Source organism: Phaenicophaeus curvirostris, chromosome Z, assembly GCF_032191515.1.
Source record: "Phaenicophaeus curvirostris isolate KB17595 chromosome Z, BPBGC_Pcur_1.0, whole genome shotgun sequence".
Classification (NCBI taxonomy): Eukaryota; Metazoa; Chordata; class Aves; order Cuculiformes; family Cuculidae; genus Phaenicophaeus; species Phaenicophaeus curvirostris.
In genome coordinates, this window is record NC_091431.1 from 43110188 (window position 1) to 43136201 (window position 26014).

At 41.2% G+C, this 26014-nt stretch overlaps 1 protein-coding gene across 1 annotated transcript; it reads right to left on the bottom strand.

The window, feature by feature from the left end:
- Positions 1–2665: 2665 nt before the first annotated feature.
- On the bottom strand, positions 2666–25470 carry LURAP1L (leucine rich adaptor protein 1 like). Its single transcript, XM_069880002.1, has 2 exons — positions 25288–25470; positions 2666–4004 (listed from the first exon to the last, which is right to left on the bottom strand). The coding sequence occupies exons 1-2, from the start codon at positions 25468–25470 to the stop codon at positions 3630–3632; spliced, it is 558 nt and encodes a 185-aa protein (XP_069736103.1). The 3' UTR covers positions 2666–3629.
- Between the last annotated feature and the right edge of the window lie 544 nt (positions 25471–26014).

The window sequence follows — 26014 nt, forward strand, 5'->3', positions numbered from 1 at the left end:
ACTAGCTGGTTCCTGTTATTAGCAGGAAATAGTTATCTTAAAACAAAAAGCATACAGAATCTCTCTTTTCTGACCATTGCTTTTTATCCCTGAATTGCGCAGCCTACATAGTGGACAGTCTTTTAAAGAAAAAAACTTCAGCAGTATGGAAATAAGAATGAACTGGGTGTTGTTCATTATCTGGGATTTCACAAATTGTCTTGAAATTGTCATGCCTGGAAGCAAGCTAAGTGAGAGAAGAGCCAAGATAATAGAAAATGACAGAGAATAAATGAATAATTGCCATTTTCCCACTTTTTTAGAAAAAATGCTATTGCTTTTATACATTTGGAACAGATAGAGATTTGTAAAGCACTTTCAGATAATCTGCCCTATACTACTGAGCGTGTTTCTTTAGTTCTGTGAATAAGAGAAAAAAATACAAGAAAATCCAAGGCAAAAAAGAATACAAGACTGCAAAATGCTAGAAGATGGTAACCAAATCCCTTTTTAGAGGACAAAGATATTCCAAGACCAAGGTCAACCAAGTCAAGAGAAAGTTGGAAGAACTGGATTAACAGTTTAAAATCAAAATTAATTACCCAATAGGAATATTTTTTTAAGGATCATTGAGAATTTTTCATTCACTAAATAGTGAACTTGTACTTCAGTTGAAAGTTATAGGATTCATTTTAGGACACTAAAATTTTATGGTCTATTTCTTTTGGTTATAAAGTCCTATTAACGCAATTAAGAAATCTAAGTCAAATCTAAAGCTATGAAGTTTTTAGGCTTCAAAAATAAAAAACAGATATGCTTATGCTCCTGGACTTGAGACACACAACACCTGGAAATTCTTGTTTCCTTCTAATAGTTTTCTGGCATCTCTGTTTTGTCATTTGTACTCTTTCTCCACTTCCAGTCAAGAGACATATAGGAATAAAAGCTTCCAATCACGTACAGTTTTTACTTCTCCAGTTGTGGTAGTTGTTTGTTTTTTTTTTTTTTTCTGCCCACTTTGATTCCCATTTAAGTGAACCTTTAAAATCATAATATGATAAATCTATCACTGATGTAATTACTTTTGATCCAGTATTGCAACTATGAGTGGGTGGGTGACAGCTACAGCCTATTTTTCCCTTGAAGTTATTTCAGCATAACTTTAGGCAGTATTTGAGGAGGTATGTTAAGAATATTTGTGAATGTCCTTAACAGTAGAAAAAAAAAAGATGTGTGTCTTGGCCTACTGCCTGAAATCTCAGCTGGAGAAGAAAACGCTTTATATATTGCACATTCATATTATATATTACATATCCCATAGCCTGATTAACTTCCATGCCACATAGTAAAGGTAGAGAAACTTCCGAGGGAGACACAGTTTTACATCATGGAGTTAGTATTCCCTAGATTCAAATAATTTAAAGTAATAAAACCTATTTTGAACAAGCAGTTGATGTTCTATTTAATGGTACACAAAGAAATATTTTTTTCCCAAGATTTTTTCTTCAAACTATGTCGAGCATTCATAAGCTGAGGAAGGAATCAAAAAACCTAGAAATGTTGGGTTGGCATTGCATTGTCATTTGTGGGTATGCCACTCTTTTTATTCACGCTATCTAAAATACCCTGGTTGATCTCAGAAATTGAACTGAGAAGCCTCATTCTTGGTAATCACCTATTTCTCCACCCACAATCTATTTGAATAAATCATGATGTCCAAAGAAAAACATGTGTATCTTGTTTTTTAATTTTGAGGCACATAGACATCTACTATATTGAGAAATAATGGGACTAACCACAGAGAAAAAACTGCCACTTTCCAGTTTTTGAGTATTCACCTTCCCATTTGATGCTGAAGAAGTCATGGAAATATGGCTTAGAAGAGCAGCACCTTGTTGGACTCATCTCAAATGATGAGTCAGGATTTATCTCAAAATGAACCAAATCAACATACATCAACTGCTGCATACAGCTTTATTCCTTCAGAATGCATAAAAGATAATTTAAATAGGGAGCCTGTATTATAGTAGTCAAGCATAAGCTTCTTCAGTGAGAGATCTTTATGGTTTACTGGTAGTAGGGATATAGAAATGGCAAGACAGGACATTCTTAGATGACATATAAGTATCAAGATCTCTTTCACTCCTGCAAGCTGGAAATACGTGTTCCCTAGTGCTTAGTGCTGGATCCAGTTCTGTTCAGTATCTTTACATCCATCCCTGGATGTATTTAAAAGACGGGTAGATAAAGTGCTTAGGGATATGACTTAGTAGTGGACAGGTAGGGTTGGGCTTGACAATCTCAAATGTCTTTTCCAATCTCGTGATTCTATGATTTCACAATTAAGATGTTCAAGTGCCAAGTTCAACTTATTTTTTTTTCTTTACCGTAGAAGGATAAAATCTTGTTTCTTTACAATTCTGAAACTAGCAAAAGTAGAATCTGCCCCCTAAACTACTCCACAAAAGCATGGGCAAGGAGAATCTCAATGTAAAAGACTTTCCAGGCAACAGTGTGTTTCTGTTTTTCTTCTCAGATGCTATCAATATGAATGACTAGCCATAACTCTCAATTTTACCAGTAGGCACAAAAAGGTTAAAGCAAACTTTTATTGGTGAAACAGGAAGCAAAAAGCCAGCAGGGCAACACTTCCTTTTAGTTACACTGTTTGGTAAAAATGAGGTAAACTTGTTAAGGCTGAAGATGTGCAAACAAAACCAAACGAGGATACGCCTTCTATTGCATTGCCTTCTGCAAAATGTTTCACCAATGCCCTCTGAGTCCCACAGAATTTCAAGGTAAAAATTGTCCAGACTTTAAATTGCATTTTTAAAATAACTCTGTGAGGGATTTTCACTCAGTATCCAAACTATTAGAATTGGATATTTTTAATGTGGGATGCTTCTTTCACTTTTATATAGATTGTGCCTATAAAACAGCATGTTCAATGAAAATGAAAGGTATGAAGCACAAAAATGGGATATACTCTTATGTAGAGCTTTCAGTATTGGAATGCATCACTGGAAGACACCAATGAAGCCCAGAATTTGAAATCGTTATTACACAATGATGAGAACATTCGAAGAAAGAAATCCCATACAGAAAAGTTCATGATACCTTATATTCCAAGTGAAGACAGCTTAATGAAATCTAATATAATTACTTTCAAAAGGAAAATTGTTTTGTAGACATATTTTCAAATTTCAGATTTAAGGCTCAATAAGAACAGTGGAAAGGTCCAACCTGGTAGTTAAGAAAATTTACCACAATATATATTTAAAAGAAGATATTTTATTGCCAACAAATACAAAATTATTGCTCTCATTCCCTGAAGTCTCATTTTTAAGATAAAGCTTTTCCTTTACCACTTCTAAAAACCTGTAAATACAGCATTTTAAAATATTAAAACAAACCAAAAAAGAAAAATTGGAACAATAAATTACGAAAAAGAAAAGTGAGGAACAGGAATGCCCAACCCACCAAGGAAAAAACATATTAGAAGCAACAAAAAAGTTATGAAGTGGAATCAAAAATATCATATTATGCTTTCCTTCCTAGAGAAGCCTGGGGATTTTACATACGAAATAAAGTGACAGAAAAGAAAAAGGGTAAGTATAAATGTGTTCGTGTCCCACTGGAACCTGTTTTCATTAACCAAAACAGTAGTACTCATCAGAATTAATTTTGGGATGCTTATGCAGAGGCTGTGAGTCCTCCATATTAGAAGAATCACTGAACTGGTCTGTATCTGAAGGGCTTTGGTGACCAGGGACATCATCCACTAAGGTGTCCAAGTAACTCCCCACTGATATTCCATCCAGTCCATCACTACAGTCTTGTAAACTGCTACAGCTGCCATGAAGGGATGTCTCCTGACTTTCCAGCAGGCTGCACAAGCTGCCACTCAGACTGCTACCTCTGCTGGCAACGGCCTTCTCTTCTATCATCCACTTGATTGATTCAATACTTTCATTGATGATGAGTAGCTGGCGCATAAGCTTCACATCAGTGGCTCGGAGATTAACCTACAAGTCAAAAGTGATTAAAAAAATTACTCATTTTCTTCAAGATCCAACTCCCATAGCAGGCTGGAGGCAAAGAATGAGTTAAAAAGCCCCACACCAAAACGTCCACTTTTCACATCTAGGACAAATCTATTTAAATAGTTAGTAAAACAACAAGAAGAAAGTATTACTATATTAATGCTTTCGATGAAATTCAAGTGGGAACCTGATCAGGTTACATAAGCAGTCTACTAATAGGAATGTTAGTCAACAACAAGGCTTGTCTACATGCTAGTACAATGTTATTTAGATGAGAAACATAGCTGCTGTGACAACTCGAGTATATCTTTTCATTATTCAGAAAAGCAAGACACAAACCCATTCCCATTTACAATTACTCTAAGCTGCTCAGCAAATCCAGGCAGCTAGGCATTCACCCAGATTATCTTTATTATGGTCACTGGGGTAACCTAAAGTCTTCAGATGAGCATAATTTGGAAAAAGGCTTGTAGAATTTTAACTTTTATCAACACTACATTTCAGTTTATGTTGCAAGTTGCTGTACAAGTATCTGAGGGTTGAAATACTGAACTTGCTGAAACTAAATATCGAATTATTTAAACGCACACTACAAGAAGATGATGAGTTCACAGTCAACCACTTACTACAGATTAAAATAAAAGCAACAATTTGAAAAAAATATCTAAAAAAAAGCCCCAACGCATTAAGCAGAAAGTCCTACTTTCCATTTTAGTTGTGCTGGTTGATGCACACACAGAGAAGTGTTAATGCTAAAGCACAGTGGAATATTACAGAGCTGCATTTCACAGATATATTTAAGTTAACTAACTTCATGCTCTCCTTAACAAACTTTATAAGCTACTGTTTTACTCAAATTTCCACAATGAATGACACATAAGGTCTAAGGTTTTAATGGTTCATAGAATCATAGAATCATAGAATCATAGAATCATAGAATAAGCAGGTTGATGAGACCCACCAGATCATCGAGTCCAACCATTCCTATCAAACACTAAACCATGCCCCTTAGCACCTCATCCACCTGTGCCTTAAACACCTCCAGAGAAGGTGACTCAACCACCTCCCTGGGCAGCCTGTTCCAGTGCCCAATGACCCTTTCTGTGAAATTTTTTTTCCTAATGTCCAGCCTAAATCTCCCCTGGCGGAGCTTGAGGCCATTCTCTCTTGTCCTGACCCTCGTCACTTGGGAGAAGAGGCCAGCACCCTCCTCTTTCCAACTCCTTTCAGGTAGTTATAGAGAGCAATGAGGTCTCCCCTCAGCCTCCTCTTCTCCAGGCTAAACAACCCCAGCTCTCTCAGGCGCTCCTCGTAAGACCTGTCCTCCAGCCCCTTCACCAGCTTCGTTGCTCTTCTCTGGACTCGCTCCAGAGCCTCAACATCCTTCTTGTGGTGCGGGGCCCAGAACTGAAACAGTATTCAAGGAGCAGTCAAGGAGCGGTTGTTGCTTTCCTTTCATCTGAAACATCACAAGCGTTGGCAAAAAAAAAAAATCTGTTTGATTTCCTATTCATCACATGAAACAAGCAAAAGTACTGAAAAGGTAGTCTGACAAACTGAAGATGATTCTAGGTTTGACCATCGTATCAAGTCTGGAGAGCAAGAAACTACTTCCACTCATACAGTGAGAAGACAATGCTAGTTTGTGACCTAATAAACTCTCCAGCCCTTTCCAGCAGCCCCTCAGCACAACTAAATGTTTGACATCACTACAGACACTTCAAGTCAAGTCACATCCAGAGTAAGACCTCTGCCTAGATGAACTTTTGCCACAGTGCCAACATAGAGCGTACATACTTAAAACCACCGGAAAAAAACACACCAGTAATTTCAGGTTAACGCACAAGGATACCTTATCTAGCATGTAATTTGTATTGTATTTTATCACATATTCTTACATCCTTTTATTTTACTAACCAAGTATACTTTCCTTTGTATATAATTTGAGTGTGCTACTGTACAAAAATGTATGTGCCATAATGTTAACTATGTGCACATATAATGCATACTTTTCTCCCTTAAGGCACTAACATATTAACTTTCAAACTATTAATTCAGAAAAGGAAATAAAGTATACAGAAAAACTGAACGTCTTCACTCAATTCAGAAACAGGAAAACAAATAAGATCTGTTACAGCAGACAACAGACATTCTGTGCTAATCACCAATACCACAATTACTACACAGAAATTTAGCACCAAGAGTACATGGTTCTTTCCATACTCAAGTGTCATCTTCTCAATATCCTAAATTACACTGACCTGCTACAGTTGTTCAAAAAGTTATTGTATTATTGTAATGTATTTTTATTCTGCTAGATCCCACAGAATATTGTACTGGCTCTGTCTGGGATGTTTCATAGCAGACAATATGGTGCTGTGTTCTTTATCTGTGATTAAAAAAGAACATACTGTCTATGTTCTAAAAAGTGACTGTTTTGTAGCCCTCCTGCTCATGCCAGTTACTCTACTCCTACACATATATCACTACAAACCATTTGCTCAGCAACCAGGCTGTCATGAAAGCAGCAAATTACCTGACTTCTGAAGTGCAACTACAGACTTCAGCAACTAGTTGAACATAAGCAGGCTTGGAGACAGCAAATTTCCCAAAAGGCTGACTAAGGAAACGTTTAACAGAGACAGCACCAATATGCCTCTAGTGACAGCTGCTTTTAGATAAAGTAGATATCTCATATATTTCAGGTTCAGTGTGCAGGAAATAATTTTTTTGCTCTACACGTCCACAGCTTCTGCATTTCTGTGGAACAGAATTACTGGGAGTAATTCTTTGCATTCCTGCGTACCTGAGTCCTCTTCTTACAAGCCACTATTTCATTCCAAGTCTCCCACATCAAGAGTATGTGTTTTCTAAAGCAAACATTTAAAAGTAGTCCACTAAGTGTCATCTTTCCTTAACATGGTTTACTTCATCATCTGCTTGATAACACAAAAATGTCACTACATTTCTTGCCTTTTACCTGCTTTAGCCTACACACAATCACCTTAGTTCAGACTCGTAGCTGCAACCCAGGTAACTGCTGGAGTAAAGAAGTTAGTTACAAGACAGTTCAACAAAAGATACCAGGCACAATAAAATCTCATCACGTTTGATAGCTCCATTTGTTATGCACAGTAACGGTTGCATTTCAGAAATAATCTAAACAGAGCGTAGCACAGCTAACAGTTATTTCAGAAAAGTTTCTACAGCTGCTTTTAAAGGTAGTGCACAGCATCACTACAGGGAAAGTGTGTGCAAGTATCTATCAGTACTCAGCACAAATTTACGGTGCACAGAGGAAACAAATTGTGTCAAGAGAGCAAGAAAGAAATTGTCGTTAAAGGCTAGCTTTTGTATCTTATTGCTTAGTTTGTATAATCATAATAGTGCAGATCCCTAGGAAGGATCGTGAAAGTTTTTAACATTAAGCAGCTAGTCATGGTAAGAAAAAATAATGAAATCAAAGTGATAGTGAGCATCTTTCAATGCAGCCTTGTAGCATAGGTGGACAGAGCAGATTAGTCTTCAGACACAACCAGACCTTTAGTCTGAAAGGGATAACTGGCCTAAACACCCGTTTGTGTCTCCCTCCCTCTCATGCTGGTTGTTCTAACAAGATATTTCTTCGTTACACAACTAGCTTTGCTTATTATCTTCCATATCATAATTTATTCAACAGAATTTATATATATACAAGCATATGGACATCTGTGTACATTTATGTATACACAGAAATATACAAATATTCATGTTATTTTTATATACACAAAGTTTTTCAAGAGGGACTTGAATAGATTCTTGGTTTTAGAGTAAAATTTTTAATGACCAGGGCTGTTAACAAAGACAAACATCACTACCTGGCACTCACCCAAAACAGTGCATTAGCTGTCCCTCGTCTGGTCACTTTGCTTATGGATCAAAGCCACACTGGCATTCACACCATGGGTAGAATGGACTTACATTTTCCTGTTGCGTCCTACAGACATAGCTTCCAGTCAGCTCCAAACACAGTGGGTCCTTCTCCTCCAAAAATGAAAAGCTAAACATACTGTTCCTTTAGTATCATTATAATTTATCAAAGCTGTCTGCAGCTCTAGTTCCTTTTTGCAGATTACTTTCTTTTTGATTCCTGGGAATGCATGCTGCTGTTACTTCTTTTAACTACAGGAATTCTGCAGAGATATTAATGTTGACTAGAAAATGTAGTCTGAGGAAAGGATACTCCTAAGTTTATTTAGAATAGTTTTATTTTTTCCTCAACACCTTTACAGTGTGTGCTGTAAAGAGACCACTATTAAAAGGAAAGGAAATGAGTGAGCCTGAATAATGCGGTATTTCTTCTAAGACAAACCTTTTAGCTAGAGTGCCATGAAATAAGTCACTACAACACAAAATCTTAAACTTACAAGTTAGTGGATTCAGAAGTTATTTAAATCACTTGGCTCAGAAGTTCTGCTCTACATAGGGTCTTAAGCACAACACAAATACTGACATAGGGTTGGCTACTTGGAATCTGTGTTTCTAAAGCAGTAAAATTTTGGACAGATATTCCACAATAAATGGAAGTTGGATGTCAACAGTAGCAAAATACAGTACCCCACTGAAAGCCCCTCAGAAGTTGCACAACAGTCTTGCAGAAGAGAATTTACACATGAAGAGGCTACATAAAATGAGCACTGGAGCCAATTCCAACTGTTGTTAAGCACTGCCATATCCATTTCCATCACCCCTCGATACAAACAGTATTTCAAACCAGTAGAATCTTTCCATGACAAACAGGTGTGTGCGTCCACTACTGTTGAGAAGTACTTATGCTACTGCTGGTTTTGTTTTTCTAGGGTGTGCAAGGGACAGCTTTCCACTTTGTCATTCAGTTTCTTCTATTTTCTCATGTGAGGTAGGATAAACAGCTTTCTGGTAATCCAGGTATGCCTACCTCTCTTTTTTTTTAAAAGGCATATTACCTCATTTTCCCATGAAATAATGAATCCCATTAATTTGTTGAGGTGTAACAACAAAAAAAATTAAAAATCTAACAATAAATATCCAAATAATAATTTGTTTTGAATTCGGAAAAGTCACTTGCATTACAAAAGCGAACTTTATCCCACTTTCTCCTAGTGTTATTTTGCTATTACAAACACTGGGTAACTATTTTTAAAGCAGCTAATAAAACTAATTTCCAAGGAGAAAGTTGAGTGTAAAATAAAATAAGCATCTGTGGTTAATGTTAAATTATTTCACTCATAATAAGATAGAAACTTATGAAACATATAAAAGGATATGAAGCTCATCAATAAAAACTCATCAACCAATTCAGTGACAGAATATACACAACAAGCTAAAAAAACCTACCATAAGCAGCCTAATCAAAGTTCAGAATTCAGAATACGTCAATGCAAGCATTATTTAATTAAAGTCACTGAGCTAAAAGGTTTACAACAGGGGTGAGTGTGGTCACACATACAGGCTTTGTATATTGAGGAATCATCATAAAGCACGAAGCATGCCACTTAAAGGTTAGCAAGCTCAGAAGGATATTATAATAGCTTCTCAAAACTAGTGAGTAACAGAAATATTTTTTTCCATTTAACACATCTAAAATAAAACCACAAATAACAGATAAGGGACAAATGCCTCCTCCTTAATGTCTCCTTTTAACCCAGGATGATTAAAGGCTGTTCATGAGCTCTGTTCTACTTTAATTAGTACATGTGCATGTTTATGACTTTAAATATCTTGCCCACCTCAAAATTTCCACTTCAGGGTTCAGGATGTTTGCATTGATTTCTTCATATAATTAAAGCACTTTGGATAATGGCATTTCAGGATCAAGATGAAAAATCAGAATGCATAGATTGACTTCTGAATTTGAATGCAATCTTCAGCAACACTTGTCAAAAAGCCAAGGAGTTTTCATGTCATAGATCAAAAGAACACAGATCTACTACTGTCCTTGTTTGGCCTGTGGGAATGCTCAACATCCACTCCACTGCAAGGTCAACTAGCTTGGATCAACTGAGGTACTACAGTAATTAAAGTAACCCAATCAACTGGACACTGTATGTGAGCTCTCTCATCTCCTCAATTTCTTCATATGCAGAAACAATGGAGGGGGTGAACAAACTCCGTCAGAGACGAGACTCACAGTGAACTGAGGCACGTACTCCAATGTTCATCATTATGCCATGTGTGTCTGATTAAGGTAAATTAAATTTCAGTCAACAGAGATATAGGTAGATCAACCACAAGAATAATCAGGCAGCAGGACAACTTCACAAAGGAACAAGTTAGCTCACAAGCAATTAGTGCAAATGATTTAATGAAGAAATTTCAAGGATATTTCTTGCAAATTTATAAACAAAATTTTATGATAGTATGGATATCACCTGGTATAGGAAACTACAGTATTGGTAATTTACATTTCTCTTACAACACCCTGGTTTAATATGTTCATTTTATACATACGGATTGCTTTGAGATTTTACATGAAAATACACACCACCAAGCTGTGCGATTGTTTAATGACATTATGTCTATAACAAGAAAAGTGGATCTCAAGGTTTCCACCTCCCTGAAATGTGAATGATCCTTTTCTGTGGGGTACTTGTGTGAGGCCTGCCACTTGCATTAATACCTAGTAAAATCTCAATTATTTGTATGAACAATTCACTCAATAGGGTACATGTGAGAACCTCATGAAGTTTAACACGGCCAAGTGCAAGGTCCTACACCTGGGTAGGGGCAATCACCAATTTCAATACAGGATGGAGGATGGTGTGATTGAGAACGGCCCTGCAGAGTGGAACTTAGTGTTGCTGGTTGATGAGGAGCTCAACATGAGCTGGCAATGTGCGCTCGCAGCCCAGAAGGCCAACTGTATCACGTGCTGCGTCAAAAGAAGTATGGCCAGCAGGTCAAGGGATTCTGCCCATCTATTCCTCTCTTGTGAGACCTCATCTGGAGTACTGTGTCCAGTTTCAGAACCCTCAGCATAAGAAGGATATGGAACTCTTGGAATGGGCACAAAGATGATCAGAGGGCTGGAGCACCTCCCATATGAGAACAGGCTGACAGAATTGGGCTTGCTCAGCCTGGAGAAGAGAAGGGTCTGAGGAGATCTTATAGTGACCTCCCAGTACTTGAAGGAGGCCTACAAGAAAGCTGGGGAGGGACTTATTACAAAGACTTGTAGTGATAGGACAAGGAGCAATGTGTATAAATTGGAGAGGGGTAGATTTAGACCAGATATAAAGAAAGATGAGAGTGGTGAGGCACTGGAACAGGTTGCCCAGGAAAGGTGTGGCTGTCCCATCCCTGGAGGTGTTAACAAGATGTTCATAGTCACATAGGAAGAAAAACTCCACTTTTTTAAAAAGGAGGAAGGGCTGATAGTGATGATGATAATGACAATGAATATAATGAAGCCTGGAGAAGAGAAGGCTCAAACGAGACCTTATAGTGACCTTACAGTAAAAGGGACTACAAGAAAATTGGGGAGGGACTGTTTAAGGAGGCTTGTAGTCATAGGACTATGGGGAATGGGTATAAATTGGAGAGGGGCAGATTTAGACTAGATATAAGGAGGAATTTTTTCATGGTGAGAGTGGTGAGGCACCGGAACAGGCTGCCCAGGAAAGGTGTGGCTGCCCCATCCCTGGAGGTGTTCAAGGGCAGGCTGGATGGGGCCCCGGGCAGCCTGGTCTAGTGGGACGTGTTCCTGCCCATGGCAGTGGTGTTGGAACTAGATGATGTTTAAGGTCCCTTCCAACCCAAACCATTCTGTGAATCCATGGGTTTTTTCTAGCATTCCCATTTGAGATATCTTATATAATTGGGTGTAACACTAAATTCTCGGGGAAATTTTTTTTTTTTTTGCCTGTTCATTTCAGGTTTTTTTGCCATCTATTTATTTAACTGTGAAAAAGAAATAACTTAAAACTACAAACTTCATATGATGATGATTAGCAGACAGAAACATACTATATGTCAGAAAGCAAGTAGCAAGGAAAAAAAAGTTAATTTAATTAAGCCCCAACGTTCTCACCTCCTACTCAAGTAAAATGCTAAATCAGTTACTTAAACATGGAAGTGCTACAGAATGCAGAGGGAGAAACATCCAGCCTCAGAAGGATGAATTAACATAAAAGAAAGCTCCTGATTATTTTAAAGCTCAGTAGAATGCACATGAAAGGAAGTAGTGAGGAAATGCAGGGGTATGAGAAGAGCAAAAATCCTTGACTGCTAGAGGAAATTTCTGCTGAATATTTCCAAAGAGCTCATACCGCTGTTGTAAAGGCAGCATCTGACCTTAGAAATGCATCTACTAAGACAGAGGTGAAAATGTCCAGAAGAATCTATACTATGGAACCAGATATGTTGGCAGAGAAGATAATACCACAGCTAACATTCAGGTCAATATGCAGCAGTAACAATTGGCTGTGGGTGTCAGGAAGTGTTACAGCAGATGGACGATCACAGCATCATTGTAACAGTTTTGGACCCCAGCCACAATACAAGACTATTAAGTGTCTTCCCCACCAATATGAGACAGCACTAGAGGTCAATAGCATAGCTAGTTTGGTGGGTTTTTTTCCCCTCACTGGATTTTATCTTGACCGAAACATGTTCTTAAAAATAAAGTGCAAAACCCAGAAAAAATATCTGTTCATTTCTGAATCAGGCTTGGTTAGCAAGCACTTCAGACCTGCTCACCCCTTTAGAATTAATTAGTTTCAAAAATGGCACCCTGTAAGCATTCCTAAAAGCACAAAACTAAAATACAAGTGAAACAATACTGGGTTTTGCTTACAGGTATATCCGAAGTCTGAAAATGTTGCTTTTACTGAGACAATACTGATCCTCATCTCATTATTAACTTTAAAAGTAAAAAAAAAAAAAAAATCAACAAAACACTCTCACTTGTTTCATTAAGTCAGAGCTGAAACACGACAATATTACTACTGGAAAGAAGACTGACCTTTCTAGAAATTCAAGCCTGCTATCACAATACCACCAGAGCAACATGTAAGATGAAAAATAATTCAAATATTTCACTGAATCTATCTCCACAGAGTTCAAAATGGGATTCTGTTTATGATAATTCTGTGACCCTGGAGATGGGGTAGGTCCTATTTAAAAGCATAATTTTAATCTAACAACCAAATCTTTACAAATGACAACCTCCTGTCCTATTTACTGAAGATTTACTGCAGCTCAGGAGCAAGCTGTTCCCATCTGCCAGAAAATGAGCCAGCAGGGGAAAAAAACAGCTTGGTTGAGCAGGGAGAACTTGAGGGACATAAAGAAGAAGAGGATTGTCTATGAGCTTTGGAAGAAGGGATAGCCATCTTGGGTGGACAAGGAGGAAGTGAGATCATCCAGAGAAAAAATCAGGAGGGCTAAGGCCCAACTAGAAATCAAATTGGCGAAGTCTGTGCAAGATAACAAAAAATCTTTCTACAAATATATTAACAATAAAAGGAGGACTATGGAGAATATTCAGTACTGGATGCAAATAGAACAACAGTGACAGGGGATGAGGACAAGGCTGAGGTACTTAATGTCTTCTTTGCCTCAGTCTTTAATTGTAAAGAAAGTTGTTCCCTCTGTGTACAAACCCAGGAGTTAGAGGAGCAGAATGAGGCTCCCATGATCTAAGAGGAGATGGTTAGAGACTTGCTTGCCCAGCTAGACACCCACAAGTCTATGGGGCCAGACGGGATTCACTCAAGAGCATTGAAGGAACTGGAGGATGTGCTTGTCAAACCCCTTTCCATCATCTTCCAGCAGTCCTGGCTGACTGGGGAAGCTCCACTGGACTGGAGGCTTGGGGATGTTGTGCCCATCTACAAGAAGGGTCGCAGGGAGGATCCAGGGAACTCCAGGCCTGTCAGTCTGACCTCAGTGCCAGGGAAAGTCATGGAACAGGTGATCTTGAGGGCTATCATGAAGCCCATGAAAGAGAATTGGGCGATCAGGCCCAGTCAACACGGGTTTATGAAAGGCACGTCTTGCCAAACTAACCTGATTGCCTTCCATGACAAAGTTACAAGTGGGGTTCCCCAGGGCTCAGTGCTGGGTCCAGCCCTGTTTAACAATGACCTGGATGAGGGAATTCCGTGCACCCTTAGCAAGTTCATAGAATCACTAGGTTGGAAGAGACCCACCGGATCATCAGTCCAACCATTCCTATCAAATACTAACCATGCCCCTCAGCCCCTCTATCACCCGTCCCTTAAACACCTCCAGAGAAGGTGACTCAACCACCTCCCTGGGCAGCCTCTGCTGGTGCCCAATGACCCTTCCCACGAAAAAAATTTTTCCTAATGTTCAGCCTAAACCTTCCCTGGCAGAGTTTGAGGCCATTCCCTCTCGTCCAGCCCCCTGTCACTTGGGAGAAGAGGCCAGCACCCTCCTCTCTGCAACTTCCTTTTCCGTAGTTGTAGAGAGCAATGAGGTCTCCCCTCAGCCTCCTCTTCTCCAGGCTAAACAACCCTAGCTCCCTCAGCTGTTCCTCATAAGGCCTGTTCTCCAGCCCCTTCACCAGCTTGGTTGCTCTTCTCTGGACTCGCTCCAGAGCCTCAACACCCTTCTTGTGGTGAGGGGCCCAGAACTGAACACAGTATTCAAGGTGTGGTCTCACCAGTGCCGAGTACAGAGGGAGAATAACCTCCCTGGACCTGCTGGCCACGCTGTTTCTGATCCAAGCCAAGATGCCATTGGCCTTCTGGGCCACCTGGGCACACTGCTGGCTCATGTTCAGTTGCTGTCAATCAGCACCCCCAGGTCTTTCTCCTCCAGGCAGCTTTCCAGCCAGACTTCTCAGTCTGTAGCACTGCACAGGGTTGTTGTGCCCCAAGTGCAGGACCCAGCACTTGGCCTTGTTAAACGTCGTGCCACTGGACTCTGCCCAGCAGTCCAGTCTGTTCACATCCCTTTGCAGAGCCTCCCTACCCTCCAGCAGATCGACACTTCCACCCAGCTTAGTGTCATCTGCAAACTTGCTAAGGGTGCACTCGATGCCTTCATCCAGGTCATTGGTAAAGACATTGAACAGGTCTGGACCCAGCACTGAGCCCTGGGGAACCCCACTTGTAACTGGCCTCCAGCTGGAGTTAACTCCATTTACCACCACTCTCTGGGCCCGGCCATCCAACCAGTTTTCCACCCAGGAGAGTGTTTGCCTGTCCAGTTCAATGGCTGATAGTTTCTCAAGCAGAATGCTGTTTGTGGACGACACTAAGCTGGGAGGTAGTGTTGATTGGAGGGGCCGAGGTTAGAATCTGAAGCATTGTAAATTAAATCTTTTCAGCAAACACTCAGTATTAAGAAAGTGGTGTCCAATGTTTCCTATGTCTCATAAGTGTACATTTGAGTTATAAAAAGCACTGTAGCCATTTGAAATAGAATATTTGCTTTAACTGCTGGAAATTCCACAGGAAGACAGGAAAAAAAAATAACAAAGAAAAATACAAAGCAACCGAGCTATTCTGCCTTTCTTTCTACCTTGGGGTAAAAATGTGGGAGCTTAAGACCACACATCTGTTAGGTTATAATTCTTGGATGTGTGCTTCCTGCTGTATCTAGAGGGAGGTAGGATTCATTGCCAAAGCAGCCATGCAGTAAAATGACTCTCCTGGAAGCATTTTAGTCCTGAATGCAGCTGGTGTGTAACAAGAGTGAACAAAATTGCAAATTAAGCCAGTAAAATGTTTTTAAAATCTGAAACTTCCAGTAGTTAAATAGCAATTCAGTATTGCTTTACAGGCACAAAATGCTTTCACTTTGTATAGCACTGCACCCAACAGGGCCATACTGTAGTGCATGGAGTTTATTTTACAGCACAGCAAATGAAACATTCAGATAACTTCTCCTAGCAGCTTAGCTAATTTGCGTTTCCTGTTAATTAACAAATGTGGCCTACTATTCCCTGAACAAAATATAGGTATTAAGTTGGTGGGGAGGGAGGAGAAGGATTAGACTGCTGAGAGACCAGAGTTGCATAGCTGTGCCACTGTTGCTCTTCTCCATGTTTACAGAAGCTCTGGGAGATGCTGGATGTTCTGACAAAAGAGAGTAGGTTAATCTAACATGATATACATACTCCCTAGTGTCTTCTCCTTACGTCTTCTTATGGAGGGAGGGAAACCTTCTTTGGAGCAACTTTTAGCAGGGAATCCTCAGACACATTTTATTCCACACACTCATCCACAGGTAGGCAGCTAGAGGGACTTACTGCTGAAACACAGCACAGCATATTTCTGAAATAACTGCCCATCAAACTACGTGTCTAGATTTGAAAAAACTTAAGCTGTGTAGTTTCTACCTGCCAAAGTAGATAATATAATAAATAAATGTAATAAAAGATGACCTTCAGACTCTCGATATATTTTGGTCACCCTCCAGAGTAAGGTTCCTTCCAGGTGGTTATCATGAACACTCCCCTGATGCAATCGAGCATCTCTTGAAGTCTGTAAACTTCAAGATGCTCAGGTACATGGCTGAACAGTTTGTCAGACCCCGTTGAAGAGAATGTCTCAGGATGTACCTACCAGCCCCACTGGTCATTTTAGACAACACCAATCTCGCTAGAGACAAAGTCATCCACTAACAACTAGCCTGTAAGACTGATGATAAAGAGAAAGCATGTTAGAAGCTGTGAAAAAGAAGGAAGATTACTTCAATAAGTATAGTAAAAATCTTTCCCCAAACCACATACTCCAACAGTGGTTACCAACCAGAGTAGACATGTTGCAGACACAATCCTTAACAAAGTTTTAATTTGACAGAAGCCACTACATAGCTGAGAACTCAACAACTACTGAATTAACTTTCCTAGTCAGACTCCTGTCTCCTACGGGTGTTTTACAATATCATCTCATTGACAAATATCATCTCATTGACTCCAGATAAGAGCATACTTGACTCTAGAGATACCAACGTCATTTGTATACTCACATAGAATCATAGACTCATAGAATCATAGAATAAGCAGGTTGGAAGAGACCCACTGGATCATCAAGTCCAACCATTCCTATCAAACACTAAACCATGCCCCTTAGCACCTCGTCCACCTGTGCCTTAAACACCTCCAGGGAAGGTGACTCAACCACCTCCCTGGGCAGCCTCTGCTGGTGCCCAATGACCCTTCCCACGAAAAAAATTTTTCCTAATGTTCAGCCTAAACCTCCCCTGGCAGAGTTTGAGGCCATTCCCTCTCGTCCAGCCCCCTGTCACTTGGGAGAAGAGGCCAGCACCCTCCTCTCTGCAACTTCCTTTTCCGTAGTTGTAGAGAGCAATGAGGTCTCCCCTCAGCCTCCTCTTCTCCAAGCTAAACAACCCCAGCTCCCTCAGCCGTTCCTCATAAGGCCTGTTCTCCAGCCCCTTCACCAGCTTTGTTGCTCTTCTCTGGACTCGCTCCAGAGCCTCAACACCCTTCTTGTGGTGAGAGGCCCAGAACTGAACACAGTATTCTCTATTCATCATGGTACCGAGTAAAGTCAGGCTCAGAAAGCAACTTACCTTTGGGGTAAAACTTGGTGGTTCGCAGTCAGCAGTATTATGGTGAGTGCAGGCACAGAATGTTTCCCAGCTAGATCTGGTTTGTATCTATGCATATAATAAAGGCAGAGCCCCTCACAGTCATACTCTTAACTGCAAAGCACAGATGTGCAAAAACGTTTTATCTTTTACATTAAAGAAACATGATTTTTTTTTAATAATTAATCTCTTCCTTGGCTTTTACCGCAATCGTACTTTTCAGAACAAAGATGTCAATCTCTTCCTCAAACTCTATAGTAGTCATTCCTATCTGGTTCTCTCTCCAGTCCTTCTCCAGTCCTTGAATAACTTATCCTGTTTGACACAAAAACAGTAATATTTTTCTGAAGTGGCTGAAAAGACCAAGATTCACAGGCTTAAAATTCTTACTACTATAATTCCATTTTGGCATTAACTGAAGTTGTCTAATAAAGACACTATTTCAAAACTGTACTTGAAAATTACTACAGCACATACAAGGCCAGAGGATAGCAAGACAGAACCTCTTAAGAGACAAAAATACATCCAGGCTTTCCAAATATGAAAACGGGGCATATGTAAGTCATATGAGATTTCATTTTGTTTGCAAACACGCCTCCCCCTGCACCCAAAGCATTTACTAAACTAATTGGCCAAAAGTTATAACCTTGCTCTCCTGAACTGCCTGCTCATGGATATCCCCAACTTTAGTCCAAATTCCAAGTTTCTCCTGCCTCCTTTAGCTGGTTTTCACGGCTGCAATAAACGGGATTTTTTTTTTTTTCAGCAGTGTAAATCATAGAACCACAGAATAGTTTGGGTTGGAAGCGACCTTAAAGGTCATCTAGTTCCAACACCCTTGCCATGGGCAGGGACACCTCCCACTAGATCAGGCTGCCCAAGGCCCCATCCAACCTGGCCTTGAATATTTCCAGGGACGGGGCACCCACAGCTTCCCCGAGCAGCCTGTTCCAGTGCCTCACCGCTCTCATGGTGAAGAAATCACACCTTATGTCTAGTCTCAATCTGCCTCTCTCCAGTTTACACCCATTGCCCTAGTCCTACCACCACAAGCCTTTGTAAAATGTCCACTCCCAGCTTTCTTGTGCACCCACTTCAGGTACTAGAAGGTCACTATAAGGTCTCCTTTGAGACTTCTCCAGGGTGAAGAACTCCAACTCTCTCAGACTGCTCCCATACGGGAGGTGCTCTAGCTCTCTGGTCATACTTGTAGCCCTCCTCTGGGCCTGCTCCAACAGTTCCATATCCTTCCTATGTTGAGGATTCCAAAACTGGACACAATACTCCAGATGCGTTCTCACAAGAGAGGAATAGAGAGGGAGAATCATCTCCCTTGACCAGCTGTACACGCTTCTTTTGATGCAGCCCAAGTGCACATTGCCACCTCATATTGAGCTTCTCAATCAGCACTCAAAGTCCTTCTCTGCAAGGCTACTCTACATCATCCCCCCTCCTGTGTTGAAACCACGGACTGCCCCCATCCACTGTAGCACCACGTACTTGGTCTTGTTGAACCTAATGAGGCTCACAGAAACCCATTCCTTCTGCTTGTCCAGGTCTATCTGGATGACATCCTATCCTTCTGGGTGACAACTGCATCACACAGCTTGGTGTCATCTACAAACTTGCTGAGTATGCACTCAATCTTGCTGTCTATATCATGGATGAAGATATTAAACAGCACTGGTCCCCTGAGGGACACCACTTGTCACAGATCTCCATCTGGACATTGAGCTGTTGACCACTGCTCTCTGAATATGACCATCCATCCAACATCTTATCCACTGAACAGTCCACCCAGCAAACAGGTATCTTTCGAACTTAGATAGAATGATGTTGTGGGGGACTGAGTCAAAGGCTTTACAGAAATCCAGAGAGAACACATCCATTGCTTTTTCCATGTCCAGTGCTGCAGTCACCCCATCACAGAAAGGCATTAGGTTCATCATACAGGACTTGCCCTTGGTGATGCCATGCCAGCTGCCACTAATCACTTCCCTGTCTTCCATGTGCCTTGGCATAGCTTCTAGGAGGATCTATTCCATTGTTCTGTAACAGCTTTCTGACAAGACTGCAAAAAGCCTTTTTTTTTTTGCATTTATTTTAAAGAAATATTTGGTCAAGCTATTTCTGAGTTACCACAGCTTACAAACTCATCATTTTCCTATATATCTCCAGTACAGAAGTTTTGCATTCACAAAAACCCTGCTAAAGTTTCAAGCACTGCCTGTTACCTGTGTTTCAGTAAGAATTTATAAAAATACCTATACAGAAAATTACAGACTGTGTGGGGAACTGCTGCTAAATAAGGTATGAGCAATTTTTCATAGGCTCTTGGTCAAGCAGTAGCTGATGATGCAAGCACACATTTTCCTGTACTTTCTGGGGATTGAATCCTTCAGCAACAAAGGGATAGTCTTGCTTTCCCCAGATCTTCTCAATCTAAAAAAACCTCTTTTAACCCAAGTATCCCGATGTAACTGCCCAACCTGCATTACATATGAAAATTACAAACTCCTCTACCACATCAAGCAAACTGGAGGGTATGAAGGAAAGAACTCATTAGCTAGATCCAAGATTATCAGATTTTTCAGTGAACTTCAGTAGGACTCCGGGAAGTGAATTCATGCATATTTCTGTATGCCTTATTTTTACTTCTAGGAAGAGCCTTTAGGGATTCAGTGAGTAACTGCTCACTAAGAAATCAAGGTTAATCAAACCCTCCTACACAGGCTTGAGGCTTAGCCACAAGTGATTTTTTTTATTTAAGATTTTATCTTCAATTAAGTTTTTCAGAAAAAAATGAATTAATCTAATAGATAACCAGCATCTGATACACAGCTTTGTACTGTTGACTAGATAGAGTGAAACAAATCTTGGCTGCAATTCAAATCAATCAGCTGTCGTCATCATACAAAACAGTGAATATAGAAGCCTGTACCTACAGTATGTCTTAAAGGAATATTTCAAGTCACAGTTGTTGACCTTTTTAAATGGTCCTTTAAAAAAGCTTATAAAGGTAGACCCCCAACAACTGTGGATCTAATAAATCTAAGCAAATCTGAAGATGTTTAAACTCTTAAGAGCTTGTAGAATAGAGATACATCATCTCTGTCTTCCAACCAGCACCTTCATTTACATGTTAAGGACGTGCAAAAAAAAAAAAAGAAAGAAAGAAAGAAAAAAGAATAAGAGAAGGACTGGTATTCTGGTATTGCAATAGTCATACTTGCCGTAATTCCAAACCGTAACAAGTACTTTTAGATCCATTTAATTTTGTCAAAGCTCCATGTTAATTAGCCTTTTAAAAATAGTTATACTAAAATGGGACTAGGAGAGCAAAGGGAGAAGAAATTCAGCTTATGAGAGATCACAGGAACATGTCTCTATCTCAAATAGCTTTAGCCTAAATCTGACACGCTCAGCTTCTTGGCAAGAGGGTTATTTCCATTTCTCCATCTTTCCACTCTAAAAACCGCTGCAATCAAACTCACTAACAGTGTTTGATCTTCAACAGCATTCGCTGGAAAGAATCTCATCTAGAAGTCAGAGCACTGCCATTTATCCCTCACTTCACAGACACACTTTACCTTTTCTGTCTGACATAATTTTTATGCAAAGCATGCTACTTTTTTTTATTGCTTGCAATGCAGACTGTACTCCACTTAACTTTTTTAGCTTTCAAAGAGGCAATGAAAAGCATATTTAGGAAACTTCTGAATGGAAATGGATTAAAAAAAAAAAAAAAAGCCCCTACACTTTCTTTGTTCACATGTAAGGAAAAATCTCCTTTTGAGTAACCCCAGAACCTGTGAAGGAGACATGAAGCTTTTGAAGCAGTCTCATTTCGGGCTTCATAATGAACCTCATTGATTATTTACTGCAGTGTGTAGCTGTTGAAGTCATATGTATTGAACAGTGACCTCAGGAGCATATTACAGGGCTGGAGCTATAAAGCTTATCATTAACCTTCAACGGAAGATTCCACCTAAAAATACCACAGGAGAAAAGAGTTTAACGTTAACGCTGTGACATACTAAATTAAGCGCACATCAGCAGGTAGAAGGGACTTATCACATCCTAGGCTGACCAGAGGACAGCATTTTCACCTGTACTGGCAATTACATCTTGCTTCTACCGTTACTTGATGGCCTTAGGCCTCAAAGGTTTTCACGATCCAATACAGTCTCCATCATGGCCTTGGTGGGGAAAACTGAAGTTAGAGAAAGGGAAGGCGGCCTGGCCAAGCAGGTCTGTATTTCAGGAAAAATACTCTGTGGTGCTTTGTGTGCAACTCCAGTGACTTCCAACAAAATCAGGCTTGAGGGGAGAAGTACTGTACACTGGGAACAGTAAAAGGAACTGAGGAAGCAAGATGCAAGCCTTGAGGCCTTTAGCCAGCATACATTTATTTGCCACACACATCACTGATCTATCAGGCGCTTAAACTCACAGTCAAAACTAGCATTTCTAAGTCAACTATTGACAAGATAATATGCTTGTCTCTTAACATTCTCCTGCAGTGGATGACATAGGAGAGGTAACCACTTTCACCACTTTATTTATGCTTTTCCAGTCCGAGGATGTGGCAACTCTGTGAAAGAGTCCTCAAAGCTTCCACCATATATCACCTTCTCAGCAGTATCCAGTCCCATAGATATCACTACCTTATTCTGAAGCAAGATAAGCACTGGCTTCTTAAAGACAAGATTGACAGAAGAACATAAGATCAATTTCCTTAGAGTGACAAAGTGTGCACTGACAGCAAAGGAATGGCCCTCAAGTTTTAATGAATAAAAACTTCCACCTACTTTCATGCCTGTATATTTGAATTCTTTCTGGTCACTGGAAGAATTACGTACTGCCTAAGCTAAGGCTTGGTGTCTACTTCCAGACATTATAAGCAGGTTCAGGTATTCTATCCTTGTTCTTTACTGTCAAGACTCAAGCAATAGGATGTCAGGGGAACACAGTACAGTAGCTATGAGTTGGCAAGTGACAAGAAAACATAGTTAACTGTAAAACACATCCTTAGCACAGTCAAGAGCTTTGGGATGACCAGGACTTAAACACATCAATAAGTCAAAAAATACTAATGCAGTATACATGAAATTGCTTTGTTTGTCAGATTTAGATTTAGATTTAATTTGTCAGCACAGGCATAGTCATTGTGGCAAAAAATAGCTTTGGGAAAGGACAAAAATTTGAGCTGCATAATTGCACAATTTGTATGAAACCAAGCTAAGAAAAAAAACCAAAAAACAACCAAACCACAAACAGCCACATCAGTCCAAAATATCTTCATTAATAAAAACAAGAATACAAGACGATAATGAGACACTACAGGTCAGCATCAAAGATCAAGGTGTCAGACAGTGACCAGTGTCAAGTTTCATTACGTGTGATTAGAAGAGCCTGAATAACCTTGTTTTGTAAATGCTTACAAAAAGTTTGTCTCAAGCCTGAAGCAAGTAAGCAAAAAAAAAGCATAGATGTGCCTATCCAAAGTTCAATGAGAGGGCTGCTATGGCAGAAGCTGCTATCATAGCACAACTAGAAAGAGATAGCGCGATGGATGATACTTGTTTTTCTAAACTTCTAGTATTTTCCATTTTTTGCATGTCTACTACTTCAGTGGCTATAAAATACTTTTCTACATGTTCAAGACAATGAAGCCAAAGAGTAATATGCTAAAAAGAGATGTGAGATAAGAAGCCAGATAGTAGTTTTGGATTTGTTTTGGGAACAATATGCAGAAAAAATAAGACAGAAACACAGAAAGAAACTGTGATTTTTGACTGATACTGTTCTTAAGTTGACCAGATCTGTACAATGTCACAAATAAAAATGCAGAGAGGAAATTGACAAATTAAGAAGGTGAATAAACCTTAAGGACAGAGGAAAACCCCAGGAAGACAGTTCACTTTCAGGGTCTGGATTACAAAAGACATCCGAGAACATAAAAGATGTAGACAGAATAGCAATACCTCATCTTCCACTAACAGATTAATTAGGCGGTTTAATGGGCAGTATGTGGTTTAACAGGAAGAGGTGCATAACAGAGTTCCCCTTATTCAGCATGTACAATTATTTCAGATGTGAAAGTCAGTCCTTGAAGTGACACAGAGCAGGAGAGGTCAAGGATGTTGGGACTAAACATTTTCATGCTGAGGATAAGGAGACAAAAGAAGGAAAATGGGTGACAGCAAGAAGAGGGAAATTGAAGACTGTGACAAGAAACTTACAAGGGTCAAGTAGGTGAACAAAGTCAAAAGGAAAAGGTAATTAGGGCAAGGCACTTGTTTCCCCTTGCACCTTAACAGGCCTAACTGTCATGACACACCTAAACAGTCATGCCAAGAACTCCAGATACCTTCTTTGTTTCCTTTACAGTTCGACATTCCTAACAGTTTTACATTATAGGCTACCTGCAGGTCATTCTACGAGTCTGAAAGAACTGCTACCAAAAGGAGTGTTTTGGGACCTCACATAACATTTACACTCTAACAAAAATGGAAGCCAACTATGCTTGCACATCTGAAGTACTCTGCAATGTCATAATCAGGTCTACTGAGTGTTTACTAATTGCTAGCTCACTTGCTTAAAAGATTGGGTTTTTTTGTCTACTTTTAAGAAAAAATGAAGCCAGCTTTATAGCATCATCAGAAAATAAATTAATTTAGATGGTGACATAAAAAGTAGGAAAAGCATCTGCACTATGACAGTAAACATGTAAGAAAACCAAGAAAGCTGGGGAGGGACTGTTCACAAAGGCTTGTAGTGATAGGACTAGGGGGAATGGGTATAAATTGGAGAGGGGCAGATTTAGGCTAGGCATTAGGAAGAATTTCTTCACCATGAGAGTGGTGAGGCACTAGAACAGGCTACCCAGGGAATTGGTGGCTGTCCCATCCCTGGAGGTGTTCAAGGGCAGGCTGGATGGGGCCGTGGCCAGCCAGGTCTACCTGGACACGTCCCTGCCAATGGCAGGGTGGTTGTAACTGGGTGAGCTTTGAGGCCCCTTCCAACCCAAACCATTCTATGCTTTTACGATTCTATCCTATTTCCAAGTTTCAACTGGACACGGCACAGTCCCGTAACAAACCATTGGCAAGAAAACCCTTTGTCAGCCAAAGTATAAATAGTTGTTTGTTCAAAATTTACTGAGGGTCTTCTGCACAGTTTGTTTGGAACTAAACAAGTCTGTAAAGACCAATGTCCAGAAACTGAGTCATCGAATGCCACGCCAAATTTTCATCCCCAAAATCACAGAATCACAGAATAACAGAATCATAGAATAAGCAGGTTGGAAGAGACCCACCGGATCATCAAGTCCAACCATTCCTATCAAACACTAAACCATGTCCCTCAGCACCTCGTCCACCTGTGCCTTAAACACCTCCAGCGAAGGTGACTCAACCACCTCCCTGGGCAGCCTGTTCCAGTGCCCAGTGACCCTTTCTGTGAAAAACTTTTTCCTAATGTCCAGCCTGAACGTCCTCTGTCGGAGCTTGTGGCCATTCCCTCTTGTCCTGTCCCCTGTCCCTAGGTTTTAGGAAACAGGTGCGACGCAGAAAACGGAGTTTCAGCAGAGAGCGACTAGTGCGCTGTTTCCTTCGTGCGTACAGCGCTGTTCACCGCTTCCAGCGAGCCGGCCGCGGGGCATAAGGCGACAGAAAGTCTCCGCGCGGCCCCCCGCGCCCCGCGCGCCCCCGCCGCTCACCATCTCCTGCCGCAGGACGTGCAGCTTCGCCTCCAGCCGCGCCGGCGCGGGTCGGCGGCGGCGGGGCGCTGCGGGGCGCGCCGGCGGCTCCTCCCCGCGCAGCGGCCGCGCCAGGCTCTCGGGCACCTTGCGCCCCAGCTTCTGCTCGACGTCGCGGAGATCCGGCGGGGCGCCGGGCTCCATGGCGGGATCCACCGCCCGCGGCCGCCCGGGCGCTGCCGGGCCGTGCGGGGACCCGCGGCGCGGCGGCGGACATGGGGATGTCCCGGGCGAACGACCCCCCCCCCCCCCGCCCCCGCCCCGCTGCCCTTTGCCGCCGGGTGGAAAGACGAAAAAGCGGCTTCCTCTAAGCGGAGAGGGGCCGCGCTGCGCCCCGACGGCCGCCGCCCGCGCCGGGCACCGCGGCGCGAGTCATCGCGCGTTCGGGCCGGCTGCAACTTTAAAGCCCCGCTGGCAGGTGGAAGGAGCGCGGCGCGGCCCTCCTACCGTAGTGCCTGGAGAAGAGGCGCAGCAGCACCTCGGCGCCGGGGCGCCCCCGCGCGGCTGGGAGTGCGCACCAGCTGGAGGGCTGGGGCGCGGGGGGTGGCGTGGGGGGGGGTGGGGGTGTGGAAAGAAGAGAAAGGAAAGGGGAAAAGAGAAAAGGGAGAGAAGAAAGTAGTCTCTAGATGGTCTTTAAGGTCCCTTCCAACCCAAACTATTCTGTGACTCTAACAGGGGCAGGACCATA